The 24622-nt window shown below is 47.1% G+C and overlaps 1 protein-coding gene and 1 non-coding gene across 5 annotated transcripts in view; both read right to left on the reverse strand.

Moving 5' to 3' along the window:
* LOC135401024 (endothelin-converting enzyme 2-like) overlaps positions 1 to 24125 on the reverse strand; it is a 29600-nt gene extending 5475 nt beyond the window's left edge. The window contains exons 1-6 of one of the 4 annotated variants that reach the window (XM_064633132.1): positions 23981 to 24125; positions 20666 to 20761; positions 16447 to 16554; positions 8240 to 8341; positions 7989 to 8075; positions 1787 to 3162 (exon numbers count right to left, since the gene is read on the reverse strand). In XM_064633132.1, coding sequence (XP_064489202.1) covers positions 1787 to 3162; positions 7989 to 8075; positions 8240 to 8341; positions 16447 to 16554; positions 20666 to 20761; positions 23981 to 24109 — 1898 coding nt within the window. In that variant the 5' untranslated portion in view covers positions 24110 to 24125. Of the gene's footprint in view, positions 1 to 1786; positions 3163 to 7988; positions 8076 to 8239; positions 8342 to 16446; positions 16555 to 20665; positions 20762 to 23836; positions 23873 to 23980 lie in introns of all 4 variants that reach the window. The other 3 variants (XM_064633141.1, XM_064633150.1, XM_064633158.1) reach the window with 3 other exon arrangements.
* Positions 3451 to 3523, reverse strand: Trnak-uuu (transfer RNA lysine (anticodon UUU)). The gene has a single exon. It is a non-coding gene; the product is annotated as a tRNA-Lys (tRNA).
* Positions 24126 to 24622: the final 497 nt, after the last annotated feature.

Here is a 24622-nt window from a genome sequence, read left to right on the forward strand (position 1 = left end):
CCGTGGCACGTTTCTCGATCGAATGGGAGAGTGTAGTGCAACGGCTCCACTTTCGCTGAATCGAATGCGGGATGTTGCACTACTAGGTGAAGGTCATTCCCGCGATAGCGTAGGCTTACAGCTACAGAAGTGAATAGACAGGAGCCCGACACTGTGTATTTTAGCATTATAATTGAGCTTTTTTGTCGTGGAAACAAAATCATTTACGGATTCATACCAATCTTATAAGCAGAAAAACACTGAGATGTTCCATACTCAAGTGATTTTCTACTTTTGTACGTCTTCTATAGCAGGACTGTGTCATTCTTTGTTTGTTATGTCATATCGACGTTAGTGACGGAGCGAAAAAGAGGCTACGAGGACCTTCGACAACAGCGGTGCGAGCAGACGACGGCTGCCTCTGCGAAGACGTAACGTGGTGCAACACATTTTTACAGCAGCTGATATATGTGATGTTGGACTACAATTTCACCAAAAATTATCCCAATAAGTATTGCAGCGGTTATAATATAGGGGTCAAACATGGGAAAATTTTGCCGGGAATGTTTTGCTTCCATTTCGGGGCCATTCCGCATGCTTTACGCCGGCACTTGTGGCGTTAAACGGTAGAGCATACTTAGATGATTCTAATGAAATTGCATTGAGGTAAGCGTGTGGACGAAAAAGTTAAAAATGGCTCCGCAAGCTCCTTCCTCTCTCGAAAGAGATTCAGTCATCGCACAAGGTTCGGACAGGCCCTTGTTCGCATTCATTTGGAACATGGTTCAACATATATTTTTGGAGTTTATGAAATGACTGTGAATTTTATTAAATTGGGAGGGTTATTACAGCCATACCCCGAAGGGACTTTATCCAGCCTTAAGTCTGCGTAAAAAAAAAAAAAAAAACAAGCCGAAGCTCTTTGGCTGCAGCGTACGCGTATTGCGTTTATGAGCACTCAAACGTCGCATTACCAGCACTGAAAACAGCTGTTTCGACCTTATTCCGCTCGATGAGGCCGCACCAGATATCGAGTACTGGTATGGCAACGTATGAGATCGATAAACACTTCTGTTCGTGTGCATTTCCAGTCACATTCACGTTCACCTAGACCAGGGGTTGAGAACCTTTGCAATCCTAAGGGCCACATTTCAACCTCACCCCTCGCCCATATTTTTCCAGAGGCCACAGAACATATTTGAAACCGTTTCAAAGTAACTATAAACTAACATGCCACAATTATTAAACGGTCGCACAAGCTGAAAATTCCTTTAACTATTACTTTTTACGCGTAACGTACTGAGATCTCGCAATTTCTGTGGCTTATTGCAGTCACAAAGTTATGGTGACAGAGTACAACAAACACCTTTCGTCAACGGAAGATCGGGAAAGGCAACACAGAGAGCGTGCCTTTGTCTGAGGAATTGGCTTGCCGTGCCGCCCTCTGCCGTGCCAGCCCAGTCTTGGATAACCTCTCCTTAAGTTCATAACCAACAACAACTCCTAAGCAGCAGAGTGTTTGTCGCGCGCTTGGTCTGTGCTGGGCCATAATAGCGCAAGCCACAGGCGGACAGTAACTGGACCCCAAGCAGGCCGCGGGTTCCTGAGCCCTGACACAGATTGACACACTCCAGGCGGTCGGCATCTTCTCATTTACCGTAGTGACACAAAGTAGTACACAAAGGGACAACATCTAGCCTCAGTTCTATATTTCGATTAAAGAACAGCGTTCATGAAATGACATACAGTATGGCAGATTGCTCTGTAAAGGCTGTTGCTCTAAAGCATGCGTACATAATATACTCACCTGTCAGCATAAAATAGGAGTTCGTCCAAGCTCCGCTGTACGGTCGAGCCCACGTCTGATTGGTTCTCCATTTCCGTTGTACAACAGGGCTGTTTCTGGGACACAGTCCTGCTAATGGAACGAATTATATGATGCATGTCTTCACGAGTGTTAGTGTCGAAATACTGAGTTGCGTAGCTTCCGAAGGTTGCCCAACCCATGTACGATTCAGTCCGGTACAAACAGGTCTGAAGGTCCGCGACAGTTATGTCGTTTCTTCCCGCGTAGACTGAGAAGAATTTGCGATTGACGTATGGCGCCATCTGCTGGACATTTATCCAACCGATGTAACGATGTAGTTCGACTTCGCCAATTATTCCAAGCACTTTATTAAACCCCTTTATGTATTCTGTATTGCAAACGTCCACTGGTGTGTGTTCTAGATGAAACTCTGACTTGAAGACCTGTTCCCATCTGAGTTCACTTATATTAGGCGTGAGTTCAGCCAGCTGACTCAAATTCATTCGCACCGTTTCCGAAGAGACCCGAATTTCTTTCAGGAGCTGTTCCCTGATAGTATTTTCGACACGGACAAAGTCATCGTAGGCTTGGTCATCTTCCTTTGTGGAATCTGCACTTTTCATGAGGTCTCTCAAGCCCTCATAATATTCATGGTATCGATTCACTTGCTTGATCTGTAGACTATACTGGTGTTGTCGGATCATATCTTCACCTGGAAATACATATGGGAGCAGAGTGTCATGCCGTTTCGCAATGCCTAAGACGTTGCTCATGTAGAAGGCCTCAAAAATGCAAATGAGTGTCTTCGGGATATTTGCGTCCTTGTTTATGTGTGGCCAGTAAATCCCGCATTTGGTCCAGATGTCCCTCAGTACCTCATACTCTCCACCCTTAGGTCTGCTGGCAAATGCAGCAATTCTGCACGACTGGAAAAAACGTACAGCTTTCTGAACAGCGTTCTGATGCTGAGATGGAACCGTCTCTTCTAGCTTGTTGAAGAGGTTCTTGAAGAACCGCTCTAAGTGTTGCTTGTACATCGGAACGTTACGGTTCTTTTCCCACGTGCCGCAGACGTATAGATAGAAATTGTCGCAGGGATTTACCCCTAAATTCATCGAAGTTTCGAGCATGCCTCTGTAAGTAGCGCAGGCTTTCGTTTCGCACAGTGGAAGTCTTTGCTCATGGACAACATATCGAGCAAAGTAAGCAAAGTAGAGGTAGCCAAAGGCGAAGAGTAAGACGGCAAGTGTGATAATGACAAAGGTGTAATTGGGCACTCGGCGGGAGGTTGTTGGGCTGGAGAGACTGCGCTCAGCCAGGTGAGATGAAAGAGACTTGAGCAGTGCCGAATCCCGAAATTTCGTCAAGTCTTCGGGCTGCGAAAACCAAAGGACCGCAATAAAGCTCTATAAAGTGAAGTGCTCACTTGACATTTCGCGGGGTCAAAATGGCGCCGAAGGAACGGCACAGCGTAAACTGTAATTACAATTGGCCCTTGATTTGCACGAGGAATAGGGGCGAAACACGTGCACGCGCGAAAGACAAGAGCCGTGGATAATGCGAATCCTATTGTAAAATCAGTCACTGGACCGCCAGCTATGCACACTCTCTTGCGGGAGCCGGACGCACATAACCGAGGAAAGAAGGAAGTCACTGAAAAGGTTAGTCAGCTGCAGGACTCGAACCCACATCTTCTGGATTAAAGGTCCAGTGCTCTACCGATTAAGCTAAGCTAACACGCCTCGCCAATGACTTCCAGAAGATGTGGGTTCGAGTCCTGCACCTGGCTAACCTTTCAGTGACTTCCTTTTTTCATCGTTGATTGTTGTTCTTAGGCACTTGAGCCTTTGTGTGTTTGTCCTTTCTTCGGTGTTCCAGCTTCAGAACATCAATTTCCATCATGTTCAACCGGAGTCGCTTGCGTGCAAACACTTTTCGTTCCTGTCGCTTTTTCAACATTGCATTGTCGTTTTTTGAGTTTTTTTCTTTTTGTGTGTGCAAAATAACAGTGTGGAACGTTTGTGTTACAATTATCGTTCTTGTCGGAACATCGGACGTGACACTAATAATAGAGATGGAAAGAAGGAACATATGAAGAATACGATTTATCTGTCAGCGACCACGCATGCCCACAATCAACTTATATTTATTGTCATTGATTGATTTGTAATTAGCGTAGTGTCAATTTCAATCTTACGGGTGAGCTCCGACTTACACAGCTTCATTTAAAGGGACTGCCGCATCCGGAAACATGTGTATGGGACGGATACCGTAACGTTTGGCATCGCTTCGCAGTCTACTGGGCCAAATTTCTCTTCCAAAAACAGCTCACGTATTAAATAAACGAGTTTTGAAGATACGCGCTGCCTCTGGAGATAAGGAAGTCCCAGCGGTAGTAACATTACGATGACGTGGGTCATGCCCACGAATGTAAGCGCAGCGCAGTGGACTGTCGTCTGCTTCGCGTTTGCACAGCTAAGTGAAAAGTCCTCGGTAAAGTATGCCGACTTTCGCTTATGCGAGCGACTTCCGGCGCTGACTCACAAGTGATATTCAATGACATGTGCACAGGCGCTCACAGTCTCTCCGCTCGACTTGCTGACGCCAGGGCCCCATCTTCAACTTCTACATAGCCATCGTTATATTTAAAGGAGCCTGCGCGGATGAGATTTTTTGCACCGCATCCGACCCGCATCCGCGCACACGTTATTCGTGTCTGAGCAAAACGCACCGTCCGCATCCGATCCGCAAAATCCGCAAGTTTCGTAGGGCGCGTAAAGACCGCAGGAATCATATGTTGGTATAATTTCGGATGTCTCCATGCTGTCACGGAAGGTCTCACGACGATAAGCAAAGGTAAACCTTTCAACAAACGCGATATGGAGAGACTTCTGCAACGCGTGGAACGCTACCTCGCCGGTGCTCGCGTGGTTCGAGATGCCAGAATGCCTCCTCTCCCGTCTTGGCCGTGCATGGTCAAAGGTGAACCCGACCATGCGCTCGCTGTCGGCGCGCAATAGAACGAAATTGCTGGTAGAAAAATACAGCACGCGGTATATCCGCATCCGATCCGCTACCGATCCGCTGCTTTCACATCCGCATCCGACCTCGAGCCATCCGCATCCGATCCGCACACCGCAGGAAGTGCTAAATTTTCATCCGAATCCGCAAGTATCTTGCGGATATCCGCGGATATACGCTTTCATCCGCGGATGGTGCAGGGCTCTACATGGAAGTGACCCCTAAAATATTCTCGCTGCGACACCTTCTGCAACGAATAAAATGAGCTCCTGCGAAAGAACGATGAGCGCAGGTGACCTACAGAGCGAGCCCGAAGGCTCTCTTCCGCACACCTTTCAAAAATCATCCTCACATGCAAAGAGCGCATCGGCGAACGAGAAGACGTCGTGACGTATGAGCTCCGGCATGTGACTAGTGACGTCCAACGGCACAGCTCAAGCATATATAAGCGGTGCGTGAGCCGAGAGAGAAAAAAAAAGAAAAACGAAGAAAACAGGCACTGAGCAGTTTCTACGCCACGCGTGGCTCGTATCTCTCAGCCGCGACTGCTTTCTCCGACTGTCTTTTGTAAATTTGATTGCGCAGTGACAATACGCCGCAGAGCGAAAATATTTTACATGGTGACACCTGGTGGACAGCTCCACAGATGAGGCGGGGTTTCGAGCCATGTTAAATGTCACTTCGATGCTCCTTTAAAATTCGCGCTCCAAAGCCGCAACAGCTCGTGGCGAATAACGACAAGTTGAAAATCGAGTACCAGGCCGACCAGCTCGCGTGGCTCAGTGGTTAGCGTACTGGCCATGTCACGTCGAGACTGGAAGGTACCCGTTGTTCGAATCCCGGTGCCGGCTCTCTGGCGTTTTTCGTGGGTTCCCTCAGACGATTTCAGATATATGTTGGCGCAGTTCCCTGAGAAGTCGGCCCAGGACGCACATTCCCCCAAGGCGCCAGTTGTTGTCCACCTCTGTTAGGCCGACAACGGCAAGCCCTTTCATTACCATTCCCACAGGTCCTAGGCCGCCGGCCTGGATCGACAAAGGGCGCTCCCTGATTGTACTGTGCGACGTCATGTCTCTCTCCCCCCCCTCCCTTATAGTGACGGCATCCCCAGAGCCGCCTTCTGTCTTCCTCTCTGCGGGTGATCATCCCGAACGATTGCACACCGGACGTCGCAACATTATCACTTGAGCCATGGAGGAAGGAAACACAAGGAGCGGCTCTTTCCTCCAGGCTAGCGTAGCCACCCTCTGGCGGTAGCTCGAGTCAAAGTCGCCATTACGTCCTGTCCATAGGCGCCGACTGCGGGGGGGGGGGGGGGGGGGCGCCTATGCCCCCCGGAACATGAACTAGGGGGGGCGCCGCCTCCCCCGGGAAGTCCCGCTAAGAGACTGACACCAACCTTTGGGGCTTGGCGCGCCCGGGTCAAAAGAGCGAAGAGGCACCAACCCCAAAAATGCATCTTGCAATTTGTAAAATATGTATCCGCCCACCATACTCATCACAGTAGAAAGTAAGACAAGAAAGAAAAACACAACACATAGCCTGAATTTCGCCCAAAGCAATCAGATCAATGAAACGAAGCGGTCGAAAAGGTACCAGCAGCTGCCAGTGGGGTGTAACAGTAGAATCTTCGGAACGCATATCTGTTGGGAGCGGGTTCAACTCCCGCTGCTCCATTTCATTGACCATATTCATAATATGGCGCGCATTTCGGGTCAAACACCGAGGATTCAATGCGTTTTGTTCCTTTTGCAGTCAGTTTTCAAAGGCGTAATGCCTTCAGTTGTGCACATGTACACTGTTTACGTTCTCTCTGTTTTTTCTTTTTTTTTTCTGTTCTTCCTTCCTCTTATTTCTATACCAGTTCTACATACATCATAAGATCCCGCCAGAGTGTGTGATTCTTCAGCTTTAGTTTTGTGTTCTTCATTTTTCTTTTTGTTTCATTTTGCTTTCTTTTTTCTTTGCCTTTTTTGTCTACCCCATTTCACTCTTTTTTTGGAATAACACACCGACATCCATCTGGCTTACCGTTCTTTTTTTCTTCTTAATAAACATACCCCCCCCCCCGCCACAGTACTTATTTCGCGGTGCGCCCTTGGCATTCGTTACCACTTTATCAAGAAACGCACATACGTTGGAAGTCACCGTTGCCACACGTGATGTTTCCGGTCCCGCGTTCTCCTTTTGCGTTCTGCACACTGTGACTGGTCTTCTAATAGAAGAGTAAACATCCGAACATACAGAAATAAAGTGCAAGCACGCGTTCAACGCAATACTGCCATCTGAGCTGTGATACAACTATAGCTCGCGTCGTCTGCTCCGGTGGCGCCGTGCTGTTTGGAGGGTCACGTGAGCGGTCACGTGGTAAACAGGAGCATCCCAGAATGCAAGGCGAAGCCGCCTACGCTCGTCCCGATAGAAAACTCACGGAGAGGCCGCTCCTTGTGTTTCCTTCCTCCATGCCTTGAGCTGATGAAAATGGGGGCGCACGCCAAGTGGTAATAATGAACTACATAATACCACGAAAACTGCATACGTCCCCCCCCCCATCCCCCGTTTTCAGCGAATTAGGGAAAGAACGATGTCAGTGGGGATGGTTGGCTAGGAGCGTGCTATGTGGCAAAGTTGGCTTTTAAGTGTTCGCTACTGTTGCTACACGGACAGGGGAACAATAATGGAAACCGGAGCGGATGAAGATCGACGGAAACAGCAACCGAAGGCCAGAGCCTGGAGAGCCGGCCGCGTAGGTCACTGCCGAAGCCGTCTTCAGAGCAATGCCACGCTATCGTCCATGGCATCGTCTTGCGGTGTCGTCGGGGGTCACGGGGGTCAGGTTCAGTCATTCTTGCCGCAATGTTACGTCTCCCGCATTTGTACTTCCCGTGTGAGTTTTCGACGCCGGTAGTTTAAAGTGGACAATGCCACGTTCGTTTTATTTCATGTTTGTTATTGACGCGTTTTGTGTTATCCATCGTACGAAGCGAATAATAACGTCGCGTTTAATTGTGTTCATATTAGATCGTGCTTTTCTTTGTTAAACATGCATGGTGTCATTCTCGCCTCTACGGCTGCCCACGTGAGTCTATCCCCTTTTATTCCTTAATGTTGTGCGCCGTTTCTTCGGAAACGGGGGACATCACATCATATTTTCTACACATCCCAACAAAACTGTGCTCACCTCAGGGGTGACGTTAGCTTGCCCCTTCATGTCGAAGGTTGATCCTCCTGGTGTCAGGTTCGGCGTCCCACTCGTTTCCTTGGCGCACTGACACACATTGAGTGTAATATATTTATTATTATTTCGCTACCGGAAATCCTTAAAGCGACGTGACTGATGCAAAGACACGAACGTAATGTTAAGGAGAGCGCTTTTCAGAACGAAAATCTTCTCGTCTGGACAGAAATCTTATAATATGAAACCGTACTCACGGCAGGAGAGCCTTCGGTAGTCTTGGCTTTTGCGTGCGAGGTAGGTCTAGTTGGTGTCAGCGATGGTGTCCTTGCAGGTGAGACCGCAGTTTGCAATATAACCTGCCGTTCAGAGGGTATAAAGCGCAAATTGTTTACGTTCGCTACCGAAAATATGTGCAGCCACATAATGCAACGATACCAACTATTGGAGATAATATATAGTCTCCATCCGATGAAGCAGAAATATTTATTTATTTATTTGGCTGGAGTGGATTGAGCGGCGCGCGTGTATCTTCATCGCAATATTAGGGTAGCAGTCATAGTCGAACAAAGCTATCAAATTTATCTGCAAATCTGGGAAAGGCAACGAGCAGTTTGGTAGCCAGGAAAATATTTTGGGGTCTGGGGGTATTCCATAGGGTCTTCACATGGAGGAGGAGGACTTCTCCGCCCCTTCCATGGTATGGATTTTCCCCTTCCAAGATATAGCTTCCACAGACATGAAGATGTTCTGCATTATTCATTCAGTTGCGTTACTTTTGAGGTCTTCCTTTCGTTAGTTGCAGGCCTGCTTGTACGCGATTTTTGTCGTCAACCCCAAGTTTTCATTTTGGGTTCTGAAAATAACAGCCAGTCCCTGAGCACGATGTAACAGGCTGTATACGATGAGTGAACAGAGAGTACAGCATGCACGTTGCACCTGAAACGCAGATCTGTAACACGTAGTGTTGCTGTGAACCACTGCTGTGTCGGCAACAAAAGTACATTTGTGCTGTTTGAGAATGGTAAGGATGTGCTTGCTTTTAACCCATGGCAATCACTCAAAATTCACTTTCCGGAACCGGATCGAACTGATATTTTGCACTGCTACGGAGCTGAATCCGAGCCGAACCAATATGCCCGAACGTGAACCCAAGCCTTGCCCAAGCCTTGTCAACCTTCTTCTTGCAGCTTTTCGCACTGTGCCGCCCACATTGTACTTGCCACAATGTGAAATAAATTTTCAATTCAATTCAGTTCAACCGAACTGAAAAAATAACGGTTCCCTGCAGTTTAGTCCCTGCAATCCCTGCATATTATCCCTAAATCCCTGCAGTTAAGTAGAGTGGGCGAGTTGAACGACGAGTTAGTGCAGGTAAAGCTGGTTTAACTTAAACCTTCCGCCTGTGGTACGGAGCCCAGCTTATAGACCTCAGATGAGCACTGAAGCCTTGTTTACTTGAGCTCGATAGAAGCGGGTCGAGTTGACTAGCTGGTTGAGTCGAACCCGACCCGACGCTGTCTACGTGAACTCGTTCCAACCGGAGGCGATCGCAGCGGCGCCTAGCGAGTCGAGCGTTGAGCCTAGTCCGAGCGTGTCGAGTCGAGTCAACCTACCCCATACCGTCGGGTTGACTCGACGCGATGCGGGTCAACACGACCCGACAGCGCCTACATGAGCGAGTGGGACCCGACAGCTCAACCCGACCCGCTTCGGTCGAGTTTATGTAAACGCAGCTTGTACTTAAACCGACGTTGGTGAAACCTTCCTTTGTGAAGGGGAAGTATCCCAAAAAATAACTTCTTGATTTGGGAAGTATGATATCTCATAGGGGCGGGCAATCCGCAATGCGTCTGGCAACGTTGCTCCCCGAAGCTCAATTTATGTCTTCTCACCGCCACAGCCACTGGGAGGCTTGCTATAGGAATAACAACAACAACTTTATTTTTGGCTTTGGAGAGTGGGGAGGTTCATCGCCACAGGCGATACTCTACCCCATTGCTGGTGGGAATGTGGGGTATAAAATAACGAGCCCGTTCACAATAACGATCGAAGTCCGATGGTGTCCAGAAATGTCAGAAGAGCTTTGAGCGCAGAGCGTTGCTGGGCTGGATTAGGCTAGGGACCAAGCAATTTCGATAGGGAGAAGGGGCGAGAGTCTAGCTGACGACGAGACTCGGAGAGTGTGGTTCGGGAAGGTTCGTAGTGGGAGCAATGAAGAAGAATATGCTCCAGATCCTCAAGAACACCACAGTGGCAGCAGGTGGGAGAGTCAACTTGTCTCAAGCGGTAACGCCACTGAGCTGTAAAGGCCACATCGAGGCGCATTCGGTGGATTAATGCAGCATCTTGACGAGAGGTGTTTCGTGGCATGCGGAAAGCGAGCGTTGGATCAACTCTGCTCAACATAGAGGGGGGGAAGAATGTCGGTTGTTCATTGGCGGGAAGCCAGGGGTGTCACTAGGCGTCGCAGAATTGAACGGCGGTCTCCTCTCAGCAGTACAATACTGGTCCGTTTCCGATACGAGAGTGCTGCTTCTGCGGCGCTGTCGGCCTGCTCGTTCCCCACGACACCACAATGGGCTGGAACCCACTGGAGAACTAGCCTGTGGCCTGCGGCGTAGATAGTGTGGTAAGCCATTAACACATCTGTGACTAGGGGTGCGGATGGGCCTCGTATGCCGGAATTTTCAATTGCTTGAAGTGCAGATTTGGAGTCTGTGAAGACTGCCCATTCCCGCGGTGTAAAATCAGCGATGTGTTGTAGAAAGAAAAGGACGGCATAGAGTCTCGCAGCTGTGAAGGAGGTTGGATGTGAAAGGCGTCTTCCGTGCACTACGCCTCCGGATGGTATGACGAATGCTGAGGCGGACTTGTTGTTATGGGATGCGCCATCGGTATATGCTGCCGTAAACGTAGAAAACTTCTCGTCTACCAGAGCATGAAATCCTGAGCATGAAAACCTGAGCATGAGCCTGATGAAAACCAGCCAGAGCATGAAAACCTGATCTCTTCTTTCCAGAAGGTATGGAAGGCGTACAAAAGTGGGCGGTACCGGTAGAAACCAGGGGGCTTCCGGCGGTATGGTGTCCTTAGTTATGAAGCCAGTGAGAGTCTGGCGTGTCCTCTGCGCTACTCGATAGAAGTCGCTGTCAGGGCGGTATCGAATTTTCCTGAGGAGCAGGTGGCGGGGAATGTGAGCACGCGAACGGAGGAAGTGCCGAGCCGTTTCACGTTCACGGAGAACCTGAATCGGGAGCTCACCAGCTTCAGCCAGTACTTGCCGAGTTTCAGTCATTCTTGGAACTCCGAGGCATCGACGAAGGCTTCGAGCAAACAGGGACCGAAGTGTATTTAATGAAGTTATTGATATCCTGTGCATAATAGGAAGGCTGTAAAGCACAGTTGCCCTCACCAATGCCGCGTGAACCGCGAGCAGGGAACGCTGATTACAGCCCCATCCTGAGCCAGAAATATGTTGAATTGCGGGGAGCCATCGCTGCACTTTAGTTTCAAGGTGTTTAATGTGCCGAGCCCAGCGCAAGTCCGAGTCGATTACCACGCCAAGGAAGCGGTGGAAGCGTACCGGCTCAAGCTTCTTTGTACCAAGCCAAAGAGGGAAATTGACCATAGCTTTGCGCGTGAAAGGGAGCTCGACACACTTCTCGGGTGAAAGGTCCATCCCAAGGTGCGTAAGGTACGTATGGATATTATTTAAAGCGAACTGCAGGCGGCGCTGTATGGCTGGGCGTGATTTTCCTACTGTCCAAAGGGCGACGTCATCTGCATACACGGAAAACGACACTTTACGAGGAATTACTGATTGTAGGCCGGTCATCACCACGTTAAAGAGTGTCGGGCTGAGAATTCTTCCTTGGGGGACTCCTTGTCGAACAGGATGCTGAGGGCTTTGGCCTTGGGACGTACGGACAGCGACAGTTCGGTCCGTGAGGAAGTCTTGGAGCCAGATGAAGAGCCGACCGGATACCCCAAACGAGCGCAAGGCGTGCGCACAGAAACGTGCGAGACGGTATCATATGCGCGCTTTATGTCGAGGAAAACCGATAGGACGATCCGTCGATGGGCACGAGCATGTTGAACTGTAGAGACTAGGTCGAGAACTGGATCCATGGAGCTTCGGTGGCGACGAAATCCAGCATATTTCGTGAGGGAACGCACGTTGTTTTTCGAGCCACCAGTCGAGGTGATGCAAAACCATTCTCTTCATCAGTTTCCCAATACAGCTTGTCAGGCTCACAGGGCGAAAGAAGGATAGGGCATTTGGGGGCTTGCCTGGTTTTAGGATGGGAACAACCAATGCCTCCTTCCATGTATGTGGTAAAAAACCTTGTTGCCAAGACGTATTATACACATGAAGGAGAGCTTGGAGTGACCGCCCGTCAAGGTTTCGCAGGGCGGCATAGGTGATTTTATCGGGTCTAGGGGACGAGCCGGCGTTCACAAGCTTCAACGCTGCATTTAGCTCGATTAGTGTGAAGTCGCGGTTCATAACTTCCGGGGGACGGGGCCAGTCTTGGTGAAGTTCAGCTGTCAAACTGTGGACAAAACTGCGATGTAGTGGCGTGGTCGGGGCAGCCGCCGGAGTTGTTAGTACCACACAGAAGTCCGTCGCTAGCGCGTTTTCGTCTACACCCTTAACGATAGCCAAGGCCGCGAGATGATTCTTTTGAGGGGGCGCCTCCTTCAGAGATCGGATTGTCCGCCAGATCTTCATGGCCGGATCAAACGGTGAAAGGTGGTGGCAAAACTTACGCCAAGGCTTCCTGTCTCCCTTAAGTTCTCGTGTTACTTTAGCTTTCATCAGGCGGTATTCCTCTGGGGACATACCGGTGTGCACAGATGTTCTGAGGCCCGCACGAAAAAGTCTCCAGTTTGTGAAAGAAATCACTCCAGTAGTTGCTGAGAGAGGCAGTCTGTTGTGTGAAATATATAGAGGAAAATGATCGCTACCTCTAGAGTCGACGTCCGTAGCGCACGACAAGTGACGAATTATGTCGGTTGAGCACCACGAGAGGTCCAATACATCGAGTGACGTTGGGGATCGCATGTAAGTGGGCTCGCGGTTGTTCAGCAGGCACATGTTATTATTCTCCATTGCCTCCAACAACCTCCTTCCCCTACCGTCCGTCCTTCGGCTTCCCCAGGCCGAGTTATGTGCATTAGAGCCACCCAGAACAAGCGCCGGGGCTTTCAGAGAACCAAGTAAGCGTTCGATGTCACTCCACGGGACCTGTACCGCGGGACGGATATAGATACTGACGACCGTTAACAGCATTGGGCCAAGGCGGATCCTGCAGGTGACGTAATCATAAGAGCGATGACAAACTGACCCGATTTGCGCAGCAACGAGGTCATTGCGAACGTATAGCGCTGTTCTGCTCTCAGTGGATTGATGAGATCGGTAGATTGTGTATCCATTGACGCGATGTGTAGAATCCATGCCGTGTTCGCATATAGCTATGAAAGGGAACTTGTACTGTTGTAGATGTAATTTACAATCAGGGAGCTTGTTACGCAGGCTTCGAGGATTCCACTGCATTGCCATGGCCTTTCTATACAATGCCGTCATGCTGATGCGAAGATAATGCCTCCAGTGCCAGAAGCGCTTGTACCTCGGGCAGTTGCGACACACCAGGAAAAGCAGAGACAATTGCCTTAAGGGCAGCGAGTACCGCTGAGAAGAGTCCCAGAGAAGGCATATCTTCAGAGGCTGATGAGGGTAACTGTCTCCTCGTGCCTGCTGGTTCCGTCACACTGGCCTAAGTGTTTGTAATCTGCCTTGATGGACGAGGAGGCGGTGGGTGGCTGCTTGTGATAGGCTTAGCCGCGATTGTGTTCAGCGACCCTCGTTCACCTGGTGCAGATCGAGGGGGTAGTGCAGGAAATTCTTGTGCATTTGTACGAGACGGGAGTGTGGCACTACCACCCCTGCTATAGGAGAGTTCCGTTCACTGGCTTCATTGATATTTTGCATAGTGATTTTTGGAGTGAGGTTGATTTATAACACGAAATAAAATAAACATCATTTTTAGTCCGTAGTAACACTTTAACGGGCACTCTACACCACCATATATAGCGCGACACACTCTATATGGGGATATGAGTGAGAACGCGCAGTGGTAAGGTTGCAGGATGTAACGAACCACAGTTGAAAGTGTGAGGACACATTTGGGCGTACACCCTTAATTGACATCGAGCATTCCAGTGAAAGTGTATATTGTGAGACTGATTCACCGTCTCTCACTTCTGGTCATCATTCCCCTACGTGATTTTCATTGAAACTTTGTTTTTCGAAGAGCCACAATCTGCTTAGAAATGTGATTTATTTGGCGAAGAAAGATTTCGAAACTCCAATACAGCTGCGCCTAAGATTTGCATGTGTAATTCAGTACTGAGGCATTGTCATTTGAAGACTGGGCAGCTGTTTCGGTCTTATTTGGACCTCGCTGGCAGTGAAGCACGCAGGGCAGTGAGGCATGATGTATGATGTATACGCAGTATCCACTCCATTAGGCGCATCCTGAACTTTAACAACAGAATTGACGTCTCTGTATTGTTCTCTACGTTCTCAGTATACACGATAAATCGATGCATGAATAGTCACTACTGGGCAACTCTACCAATACAACTTGAAAACAGAAGGCAATAGTTCACTCCGATTAATCGGTCAAGCCAATGACCGAAAGAACAGTTGGGGAACTGTTAACCCGGTTTCACACCAACGTCACGTTTTTCGCGTTCGTGAAATGAGTCCGTGTTAGAACCGCCTTTTAATGCGTTAGAATTAGGAGTGGCAAAGTGGAAAAAGCTGCATGTATGTGTGTGTGTGTGTCTGAGATGGTGAAGCCTCACCAGGGCCAGTGTTGGGCAGTACCAAGTACTCAAGTAGTACTTTAAGTACATTTCTGTGTACTTGTATACTTTAAGTACATTTCAAATCGTGTACTTTGTACTATACTTAAAGTACTTTTTTTTTCTGAGTACTTTCCCATCAAGTACTCAAATACCCAAACTTGGAGTCCAGACAACAAATCATAAGTGAGTATAAAAAATGCACCTTACTAAAAGTGCTAAAATGACAAGAAGACGACGAAAACACACAGATAGGACTATGAGTTTCCGTCGTCTTGCCGTCATTTTAGCGCTTTTAGTGGAATGCAGTACAAGATTCCCAGTATGACATTTTACCAAAGGGATTTTTGTGCGTTTAAAGAGCATATTTGTTGAAGCAAATCTATTGTTGAGAGGCTTGAAATGTTGAAAAAGTATCAACGCTTCCATGGTTATGTAAAACGAATGGAATGCAAAGGTACGCACACATTATGATACTGCAACCGGCAGCACAATGACTTGGTCAATTGTCATTTCAGTTCTGTCAATGCGAGGTTCTTTGCTTTTTTATATTCTTTCCTTAATTGGCAATTAATAATCAATTTATTTCACAATCTGTGATTGCATTACACGATGAACACTCTGAAAGACACACATGCTTTAATTTTTACATTTTACGTCTTTTTAATTGGTCACATGGATTACATTGATACATATCACAGCCGTATAAAAATGAAAGCTTACCATCGTGTTTCACCCTTTTTAATTTTCTTCGTATTCTTTTTCAAACATGTTGCATTCCAGCAAGCAGCAGGGAATGCCCAGAAATGTATACTCTCCGTTGGCTTGTACTTCCCCCCCCCCCCCTGACATTATCTAGCCTCTTATACCCGAAGATTAGTACCGGAACGCCACACAAAGGTGGGTGACCTTGGTTCAGTCAGGGTATAATACTATTTTGCATAATCGCACCACAGCTGACTGATTACCTCTCTACATGTAACTGGAAATTATAACATCTGATTAAGTTCATATACACGGGTAAGCACTTAAGCTAGGACTTTATGGTTTCAGAGCAAATGTCAAGAATGCTCGTTGAAGTTTTGCCAAAAAAAAAAGAAAGGAAGACAAAGATACTAAACAGTGAAATGCAAAGTGATAAATTAAATTGGTGTAGTACTTGATGCGTACTTGAAGTATTTTGCTTAGTACTTTGTACTTTACTTGAAGTACATTTGCAATTGGGTACTTTGTACTGTACTTGAAGTACTAATGATACCAGGTACTTGGTACTTTACTTGAAGTACAATTTTGAGGTACTTTCCCCATCACTGACCAGGGCAGAGGTATAAGTGGAGACGTAAAGGGGAGATAGGAGGGTAAATGTAAATGAAGGTAAATGATATGAAATTGAAGAAGTTGAAGTTAATTAAGAGTAAGAGGTAAGAGTGATTAAACGTAATTAAAGCGAAAAGGTGACTTTAAAGGTAATGAATGTAAGATATATGTAATTAAGAGAAATTTTAAATGTAATTAACAAAAATTAAAGGGAAGTTGAGAATATTAGCCTATGATAGCCTATATCAAATATTTATGGAAGAAAACTGCTCACATTTGAAGAGCCCCTGCCTTCGGTAGTTTTCGCGTTGGTGGCCGAGGTCGACTTCGTTGGTGTCCTTGGTGGTGTCCGCGTAGGTGCTCGAGCCTCTTGCTTTCCAGTCTGCGCGTCAGTTTGTATAATACGACTATTTCAAGTTCGTTGCCCAAGTAGCGACACTTACGTATGTTTCCTGTTTCATTTTCTGAAGCTCTGTTTTTTTAATGTTCTGTGCGCTCTGTATTATCCTGCTACACTTCCACAGGCCGTTTAAGACAGACGTGGACACAGTGCCATGTTGCAGACCCACTGGGAATACCGCCGCTACACGGACATTTCAATGCTCATAGAAATGAATGGCGCTTGATCTGAGTGGTGATTGGCCATTTTCAATTACCATTAACTCCGATTCCGCCACGGACTCGATGGAATTTCGTGACATGCCCTCGAGGTAGCCAAGGGCTCTCCAAAAGTGGAGAGCCCTTCCAATTTCAAAGATCATCCGCTTCCGCAGCTGCGGAGCCTCCGTCAACAACAAGATCAGCGTGACGTCACTCCCTAACAATACGAATGAGAGGGCCTCACTTAGAGGACAAGGGCGTCGTCCGGACACCCGCACCGCCGCGGCCTCCCTTCCCTCAAGGCCGTGCTTTGATTGGTGGTGTGCACTGTTTTTCGAAGAGAAGTTTTCAAAGGGTCAAAAATGTAGATTTGCCATTTATACACTTTTCACGTCAGATTTACTCCTCACAAAAGGAGAAAAGGTGGTCCTCTTCCCCTTCCACTTACCTAGTTTTACTCCTTAATTGGTGTTTATGTGCCACACAAAACCTTCCTCAGAAGCGGTAACTTTACTCCGCTGGAGAAGGAGTACTGGCATACTCCACTTCCAAGGAGTGGAAAAGCTCTTCTAGAGGGGTTCACTATGGGACAAGCCATTTACTCCTCGTCTGGAGTTAATACATACTTTTTGGTTAACAGTCATGGGAGGTGTACGAACTTCCCGAAGAAGTGGTAACGCGTGCATTTTACTCCTCCTTCCACCTTCTCTGCTCGACCGCTTCGCCGCCTGGCACTTTCATCCGCATATACAGGACACATAGTTCCCACAATTTCTAAACACTTAAACGAGTGAAATCTCAAATGTACATCTCTGTAATGACATAAAATAGGTGCACTCTGTCTCTCATTAGTCGTCAGTCCTCACCAACGCAAGCAAAATATTTTGTGATCATGTTTGAGTCTGCCACACTCTTGTACCCTATAACGCGATTTCCCCTTTCACGTCGGTTTGGAGTTTGGCAACGCAGGTCGGTGTTCAGTAGTTCACAACACATATGGTTGTAAGTTTTCACTGTAGCTGAGACGTTGAAGATCGTATATGTGAAACTCAGCTTTATCAGGGAATTGATACTTTTTGGAAAGGGTTCTTCGGACTGAATACATTCGATAATAAGTCCACTCACACGGCCGTGAGAGATGTTCGCGAATACGGCAAGGCTTAACAAATCCACTTCGTTGTCATAACCTTCGTTAGAGGAAGTCAATTTAGGGAATTCTTTTATCATTTTCAGGCTGCATACGATCTTGACCTGTAATGACAGGTGTCACCGTAGCTGAAACACAGGTGAACTCATGTTGTTTTACGGGTCCTTCCATTGATTTGTGGTGATTCGCTTACGCCGTACGCCTACTTGTTTCGCAGTTTCGTAGTGGAAATTGGCTGCTAGACGTTTGAACGCTTGAAGACTTGCTTTCAGCGAAACAGTGCACTGAGGTTGAGGCTTCATGAGAACTTGCAGTGTCGTTTCTGTAGGTACTGTGACCTTTCGGGATTGCATTTCTTTTTGCTGTGTGTGGTGGCAGATACTGCACACTTCGATATTAATTGCCAAGCCGGTTTGGATTCGAATTAGAGAGTGTGTTTTTTCGCTCTTTGTAACTGCTTTGTGCCTCTATGGTTAATAAATGCGTGTTGCAGTTCACATTCGTTCTTCAGTGGTGCCAAATTTACGTGTTACACTCCTCTCGTTTGGTATTTCGTATTGCACTCCTCATTTGCTATGTACCATGTGTGCTAGATACATCTATCAAAGGGACAAGCTGTTTACTCCTCTTCTGGATTTAATGTATACTTTTGTGGTTAAGAGTATATATGAAATAATGTTTTCACCTTTTTTTTTAGAAAAGGAGATTCGGCATATTCTCAGCATCAGGAGTCTGCTCTTGTCATGTATTCTATCGAATAGCAGTCAAACTACGCCATTACTTCGTCTGGGATCTTCAATACCGTGGTCAGTGTTCAACGAGTAATAAAATGACACCATAGTTTCGAAATCGACTGGAACGGTTGTGGCAGCTGCTTTAAAATAAATGCATGTTGTCACGAGGGAGCAAGGAAGTGACATTTAACACGTCTGTAAACCCTGTATCGTCCATCAAGCAGTCTATCCAGGGCCATCATATATATCTGTATGGTGGGCGGCGTATTGTTACTTCGCAATTAAATTTACACAAACTGCTAGCGAAAATTGCCATTAGCTAAGCCCCATCTGATCGCGTAACGTCAGCAGACCCTTCGTGGCATCAAGCCTGCGTGACAAGCACCCGAAAGCTTCCATTGGCCACCGAAAATCACATCGTCTGCTGTTGTTGCTATGGAGCTTCATCCGCGCCGAGCGATCGTCACAAAGACACGACCGTCACGCGTACGAGTAACCTCATGGCCACAGAGTGATGTCGAGCTCACTCGTTCACTTACGCGCTCTTTGAAGAAGCGGAGGGTATGCAGAGGGTGTGCAGATCAGAGGCCTCTAGCGCGCATTGCAGCTACGGTCGTCGTGACGTCACAAGAAGTCAAGTTATTTGTTGCAAAACACGTCTCAGAGAATAACAAAAGAATATGGAGATTGGAGATATGGAGAAGAATGTGGATATATGGAGACATATGTACATTTCACTACTCCTTTAATCTCGTGGGTCACTCGCGTAGATTTTGTTGCAGTTACTGTGTACTGTGATTTCTGCAGCGAAAAGAACACGTCATCATGCGTTCAAAGTATAGCACGGACCTTCTAGTAGCCATCAAGTGTAGGTAAGCTGGGAGGAAATACAACAGAAGCTTGCAAGCATATAGTGTAGCCTAGTGTGTTATTTGTACGGTATTGTGCAAAGCTCTATAACGACTCTTGTCGCCTGCCTGTCTGCCTGGTCTCCGCTGACTTTTGGGTTATGAAAGCGGTATAGCTCTCGAACAGAAGGGAATACGGAAAGGAAGGGAAACTCCATCTTCGTTCGCTGGTAACGTAGCGTGTTGATTTAGGTTCTCTATCCAAACGGGGAAAACGAAACAAACAGTTGAAACACAATGCTGTATAAAAGCGAACACCACTTTGTACGGGTGGTATTATAAACGTGCATCGAATGTTAGCAAGAAGTGGTGTCAACTTTAATCAGAACTGTGCTTCAAATGTATATACTCCTGGTGCCCTTGCGCAAAGAGAACTCCCGGCAATTTTGCACAAATAATCGTTTCCTGGTAGAAAATGCTTTGTGATGTCTTCAGATATAAAGGGCGCATAAAGAACACAGTAAACTCCATAATGTAAAAGCCTGAGTCTGGGCACACAGAGGGACGACTCTCTGTGCCCAGACTCAGGCTTTTACATTATGAGGTTCATCCACCAGCTGGCCTGCACATACGCATGAGACACAGTAAACGTTTTTTATCGGAAATAACCTATAGTCGTTTCCAATCCAAGGATGGTTTGAGACAATGCTTGTGTGTTACGTTTCCTAGTCTCGGGGTTTTCCGTCAAGAAGTTTTCATAGAGACCTCATGGGAAGTCACCTTGTAATATTACAGGACACCAGACGGGAGTGCTCCTCGTGTGGTTCGCTCACAGTGTGCTTCATGTGTCTCGGCAGCAGACTGAGGTGATTTTCAGAGAAAATATTTTACATGTCGCTGGTAGACTGCTTGCTTGCTTGGTAGGGGATAAGAGTGGTCACCCATGCAGATGGCTTGCTACTCTTACTGCTGCGTTAACTAACTAATCCGGTGTGGAGCAACCCTACGTGTCATTTCACTGCTGCTTAAAGTCATCTGCCCTTTACCAGACCTGTACTACTCATATTGTCGTGGTAATTTCTGTAGATGTCATCATCCGTTGCATAGTATTTGCTTTGCGTGCAGCTACAAATGCACGGCATATACATACAATACGGCGCTTACAAAAGAAGAGTCCCTGCCGGCGGTAGGTTGCATGCCGATAGCCGTGGTTGACTTCGATGGTGTCCGTGTGGGCGTTCCTGTGGCATGCACCACAGCCTGGAAACCAGTTGATGCAATGCGCCTAATATCAGTTCGCTGGTCCACGAGGAACATTACAAGTATTGTAGGAAAACTGCAATCTCACTGTTGGTGACAAGGAGGGTGCAATTGCTGTGGAAACGAGTGAATTGATGTATGTATTGTCACTACTCTATCATGTGATACGCCAGCGTGTATAGTCACTTCTTTAGCGGCTTAGTTAATCCGTCCTCTGTTCACCAATAAAGTATTGCGTTTCGGTGGCCGAATGCGTCACATTGTACATGCAAGGGAAGAATAGATCGTTTACGAGGAGGTGGCTACAGCACGGTGCAACCGGATGTGCGCACGAACAGTTACATTTGGCGATATGTTTGCGGGAGGAGGATATCGTGGAAGAATTGCTAAGAGTGTTCTAAACGACGCCGGAAGATGCGACAGTAGAAAACGCGAAAATGCGTGATCGAAGTGATGCTGCTAGGAGACGACACAAGCAGACGAACAGAGGAGGACGAATATTCTCTGGCGAGCGAACGGAGTTTTGCCGCGGATTGCAGAGCTTTCCGCGAGATGACGTGGAGTAATGCTAATATGGTAACGCGTACCAAACTAACTGTGATGTTGCTCCTTCCGCGCTCCTGTCTCCGCCGACATTTCTCTACCTGAAGTTCCTGCTGCGGATGCCGTGCTACAGCAGCCGTGACAGTATCTCTGCCGGATAATATAGAAAAATATCGGCTGGTGGAAAATATCGATGCTTTTTCATGAACTGCCTTAATTTATTCCGGATAAAGCGGGTAATTTTGTCACAGAGACAAACGTATTTAATATCGAGGCATTCCAGGTACACTACCTATGTTATACTCGTGTATGGATCGCACTGAATACAAACTGCCAACTGCCAATATCGAGGCATTCCAGGTACATGACCTATGTAATATTCGTGCATAGATCGCATTGAATACCAACTGCCAATATGGCTTCCGTAAAACCTTCTCATGTGAGACACAGCTAGCTGGCTTTATCCACGGCCTCCACTCAAATATGGACACTTGCACTGAAACTAGAGTCACTAAATAAGCGAGTATCGACACTGAGGTCCAGGGAGAGCAGGAGCGCCATCTTGTTTCCGCACCACACCGGTACCATCCCCATTTGAGGATCAAAGACGGCTAACGTAATGCTCCCTCTGGGATAGAGAAGTATGTATGATTGTTGCGCGATAATCCATGTATTGTCAACCAGAGCGTCCCGAAGATGTCAAGCTGAGCTCAAGGCCGTCAACTGCTGCTTGCAAATGAAACGAACATCTCACCCGCGCACGATAGATGGCATCGTGCGCTAACGTGCGCAGTGCGCGTGCGCGTGGGTAGCGTGGCGCCGAAACAAGATGGCGTATGCTCGCTTTTGGAACTCAGTGTCGATACTCTGAAGCGTAGCTTATTTAGTGACTCTAATTGAAACCGATGCCGTTTTCCTGGACTTTTCTAAAGCCTTTGATTCCGTACCGCACGCTAAACTAATGCTAAGACTTTCATAACTAGGCCTTGACCCAAATGCTCTCTCCTGAATACACATGTTCTTGACTGACCGCCTTCAGTCCACTTTCGTGAATTCCTCGTCCTTCTGTCATGTATCATCTGGTGTCCCACAGGGTACGGTCTTGGGTCCCCTTCTCTTCTTTGCCTTTATCAACGACCTCACTGATTGTGTCTCATCGAGTATACGCCTGTTCACTGACGCCTGTGTCATCTACAGATCAATACGCTCATCATAATATAAACATCTCCTACAACGTGACCTACAGGCTCTGGAAAGTGTGATAAGTGGCTTCTTTCGTTCAACATATCTAAATGCTGCTGCATTGACAGAATGGCGTAAATGCAGGCTGCATCTTTTTTCCCGCACTATACGGCAACCTTCAATCATTCCTACACCCCATGCGGCTCCGCGATTCGTATTAATAATCAGTACAAATATCTTGGAGTCATTATTTCTTGTGACCTCACATAGAATGCTCGCGTTTGCTCTCTTATCAGCAATGCTTCTCGTACCATTGGTTTCCTTCGCCGTAATTTGAAGCTTGCTTCGCCTAAGTTCGCCATATCGCATACACTACTTTTGTTCCTCCGAAACTGGAATATGCCTCAGCAATATGGGATCCCCTGCAACAATACCTGCAACATCGTAGGTTCATTGCGAGGCTATGCTTATTCCACAGGTTCTGTCACAATCCTTCTCTTTGTAGTCATTACATAACACCAGCGCGAACAGTTTGTCCAAGCATTGACCATCCACACACAGTAGAACGACTACTGTGTCGTACATACATCTCGTTTCATGAACTCCCTTTTTCCGCAAACAGCCATTTCGTGGAATAGCCTTCCTCACCACATAGTCGAGCTTACCGACCCTCGTCAGTTTCAATTTCGCACCGCAGCGTCTAATCACTTATGTGTTTCTCTTTAGTAGTGTACTTACTTACAATTGAAAGATGTATTTATACTGCATTGTACCTACCAACCTCTATGTGCCCCCCCCCCCCCGCCCCATGTAATGCCCTGTACGGGCCTTTGGGGTATGTAAATAAAATAAAAAATACCGTCTTCTTTAGATACCGAATTTCCGGGATAATGAATCGAGACTGCGTTTACGCATTACCCTTTTTCATAGCTGCCTACTTATGCAACGTGCAAAACACATTATTTTTCGTGGACAAAAACATATCGTGTATGCTACTTATGGTTTCCAATGTGATCGGAAACTTTTGCTAGAAAATCATGTACATGAGTAAGCAGTATAAGTATGGAACATTTCACCGATATCACACAGGGACACCAATGGTAGGATACAGAGCCGTAGCAATGGGGGCGAGAGGGGCAGCCGTCCCGGGCGCCCACGCCGGAGAAGGCGCCGAACGGCAGGCCCTGGCAGGTTGTTTGCATTCTCACGGCAGTGAGAGAGAGAGAGAGAGAGGGGGGGGGGCTTCACGTTTACGCTGCCCAGGGCGCAAACTCGCCTCGCGACGGCTCTGGTAGGATATGTACAAAGTTCCTGTGCCGTACCGCGTACAGCCGTATTATGTAACATTACCAAGTCATCGCATACGTATTGTCTCCCAAACTGGCACTGTAACGATATGGTTGCATCGTTTCATGTAGGCGGAGAAGGGGTCCACGGTTAGCTATCTATATTTTGACGCAATCGACACACGTTTGCATAATACACGATATATACCTTGGCTGGTGATGACCGTGATCTCCTGACTTCATTTTCTGGAATCATATTTGCGATGTTGAGCAGAACACAACAAACGAATATGTCTTCTATTGCAGAGAAGGAGAAAGTTACAACAGAAGCACGCATATTGCATATTGTTCCATCCTCGTGGCGACGTCTATAGTCATTTTCTTCTTTTTTGATGTCAGGGGGCTCGACTGGAAGACAGCGGACTGAAGCGGAGAGACCTGGCTTAGCGTTTAGCCCACTCTGTTGAAGAATATCTTCGTCATTAACACTGGTAGTGAATAACCATCACGGATGAGCAATGTTCATCTGACTTTTTGAGAGCATAAGGGCGGATCATAGGTGGAATGGAAGATGATGCAGAGGTGATGAATAAGTGTTTTGGTTTGGGGCATCGAAAAGTAAACTACAAATTAGGTGGGCAGTACTATTCCACCACGTATGTACGCAAAATGTAAGGATTCGATACCGCGTGGATTGTTATAGCTCTGCTCAAGATTTGTTTCTGTGTTGGGATCAAACTATTTGTCCCTAGACTGTATTTCAAAAATCTTTTAATATCCTTTCTGTTTCACTGCGAATTTTTTTGGTGTGTTTTGATCGGTCGGCACTTAGCCAAATATGTTTAAAACG

This window comes from Ornithodoros turicata, chromosome 1, assembly GCF_037126465.1.
Source record: "Ornithodoros turicata isolate Travis chromosome 1, ASM3712646v1, whole genome shotgun sequence".
Taxonomy (NCBI): Eukaryota; Metazoa; Arthropoda; class Arachnida; order Ixodida; family Argasidae; genus Ornithodoros; species Ornithodoros turicata.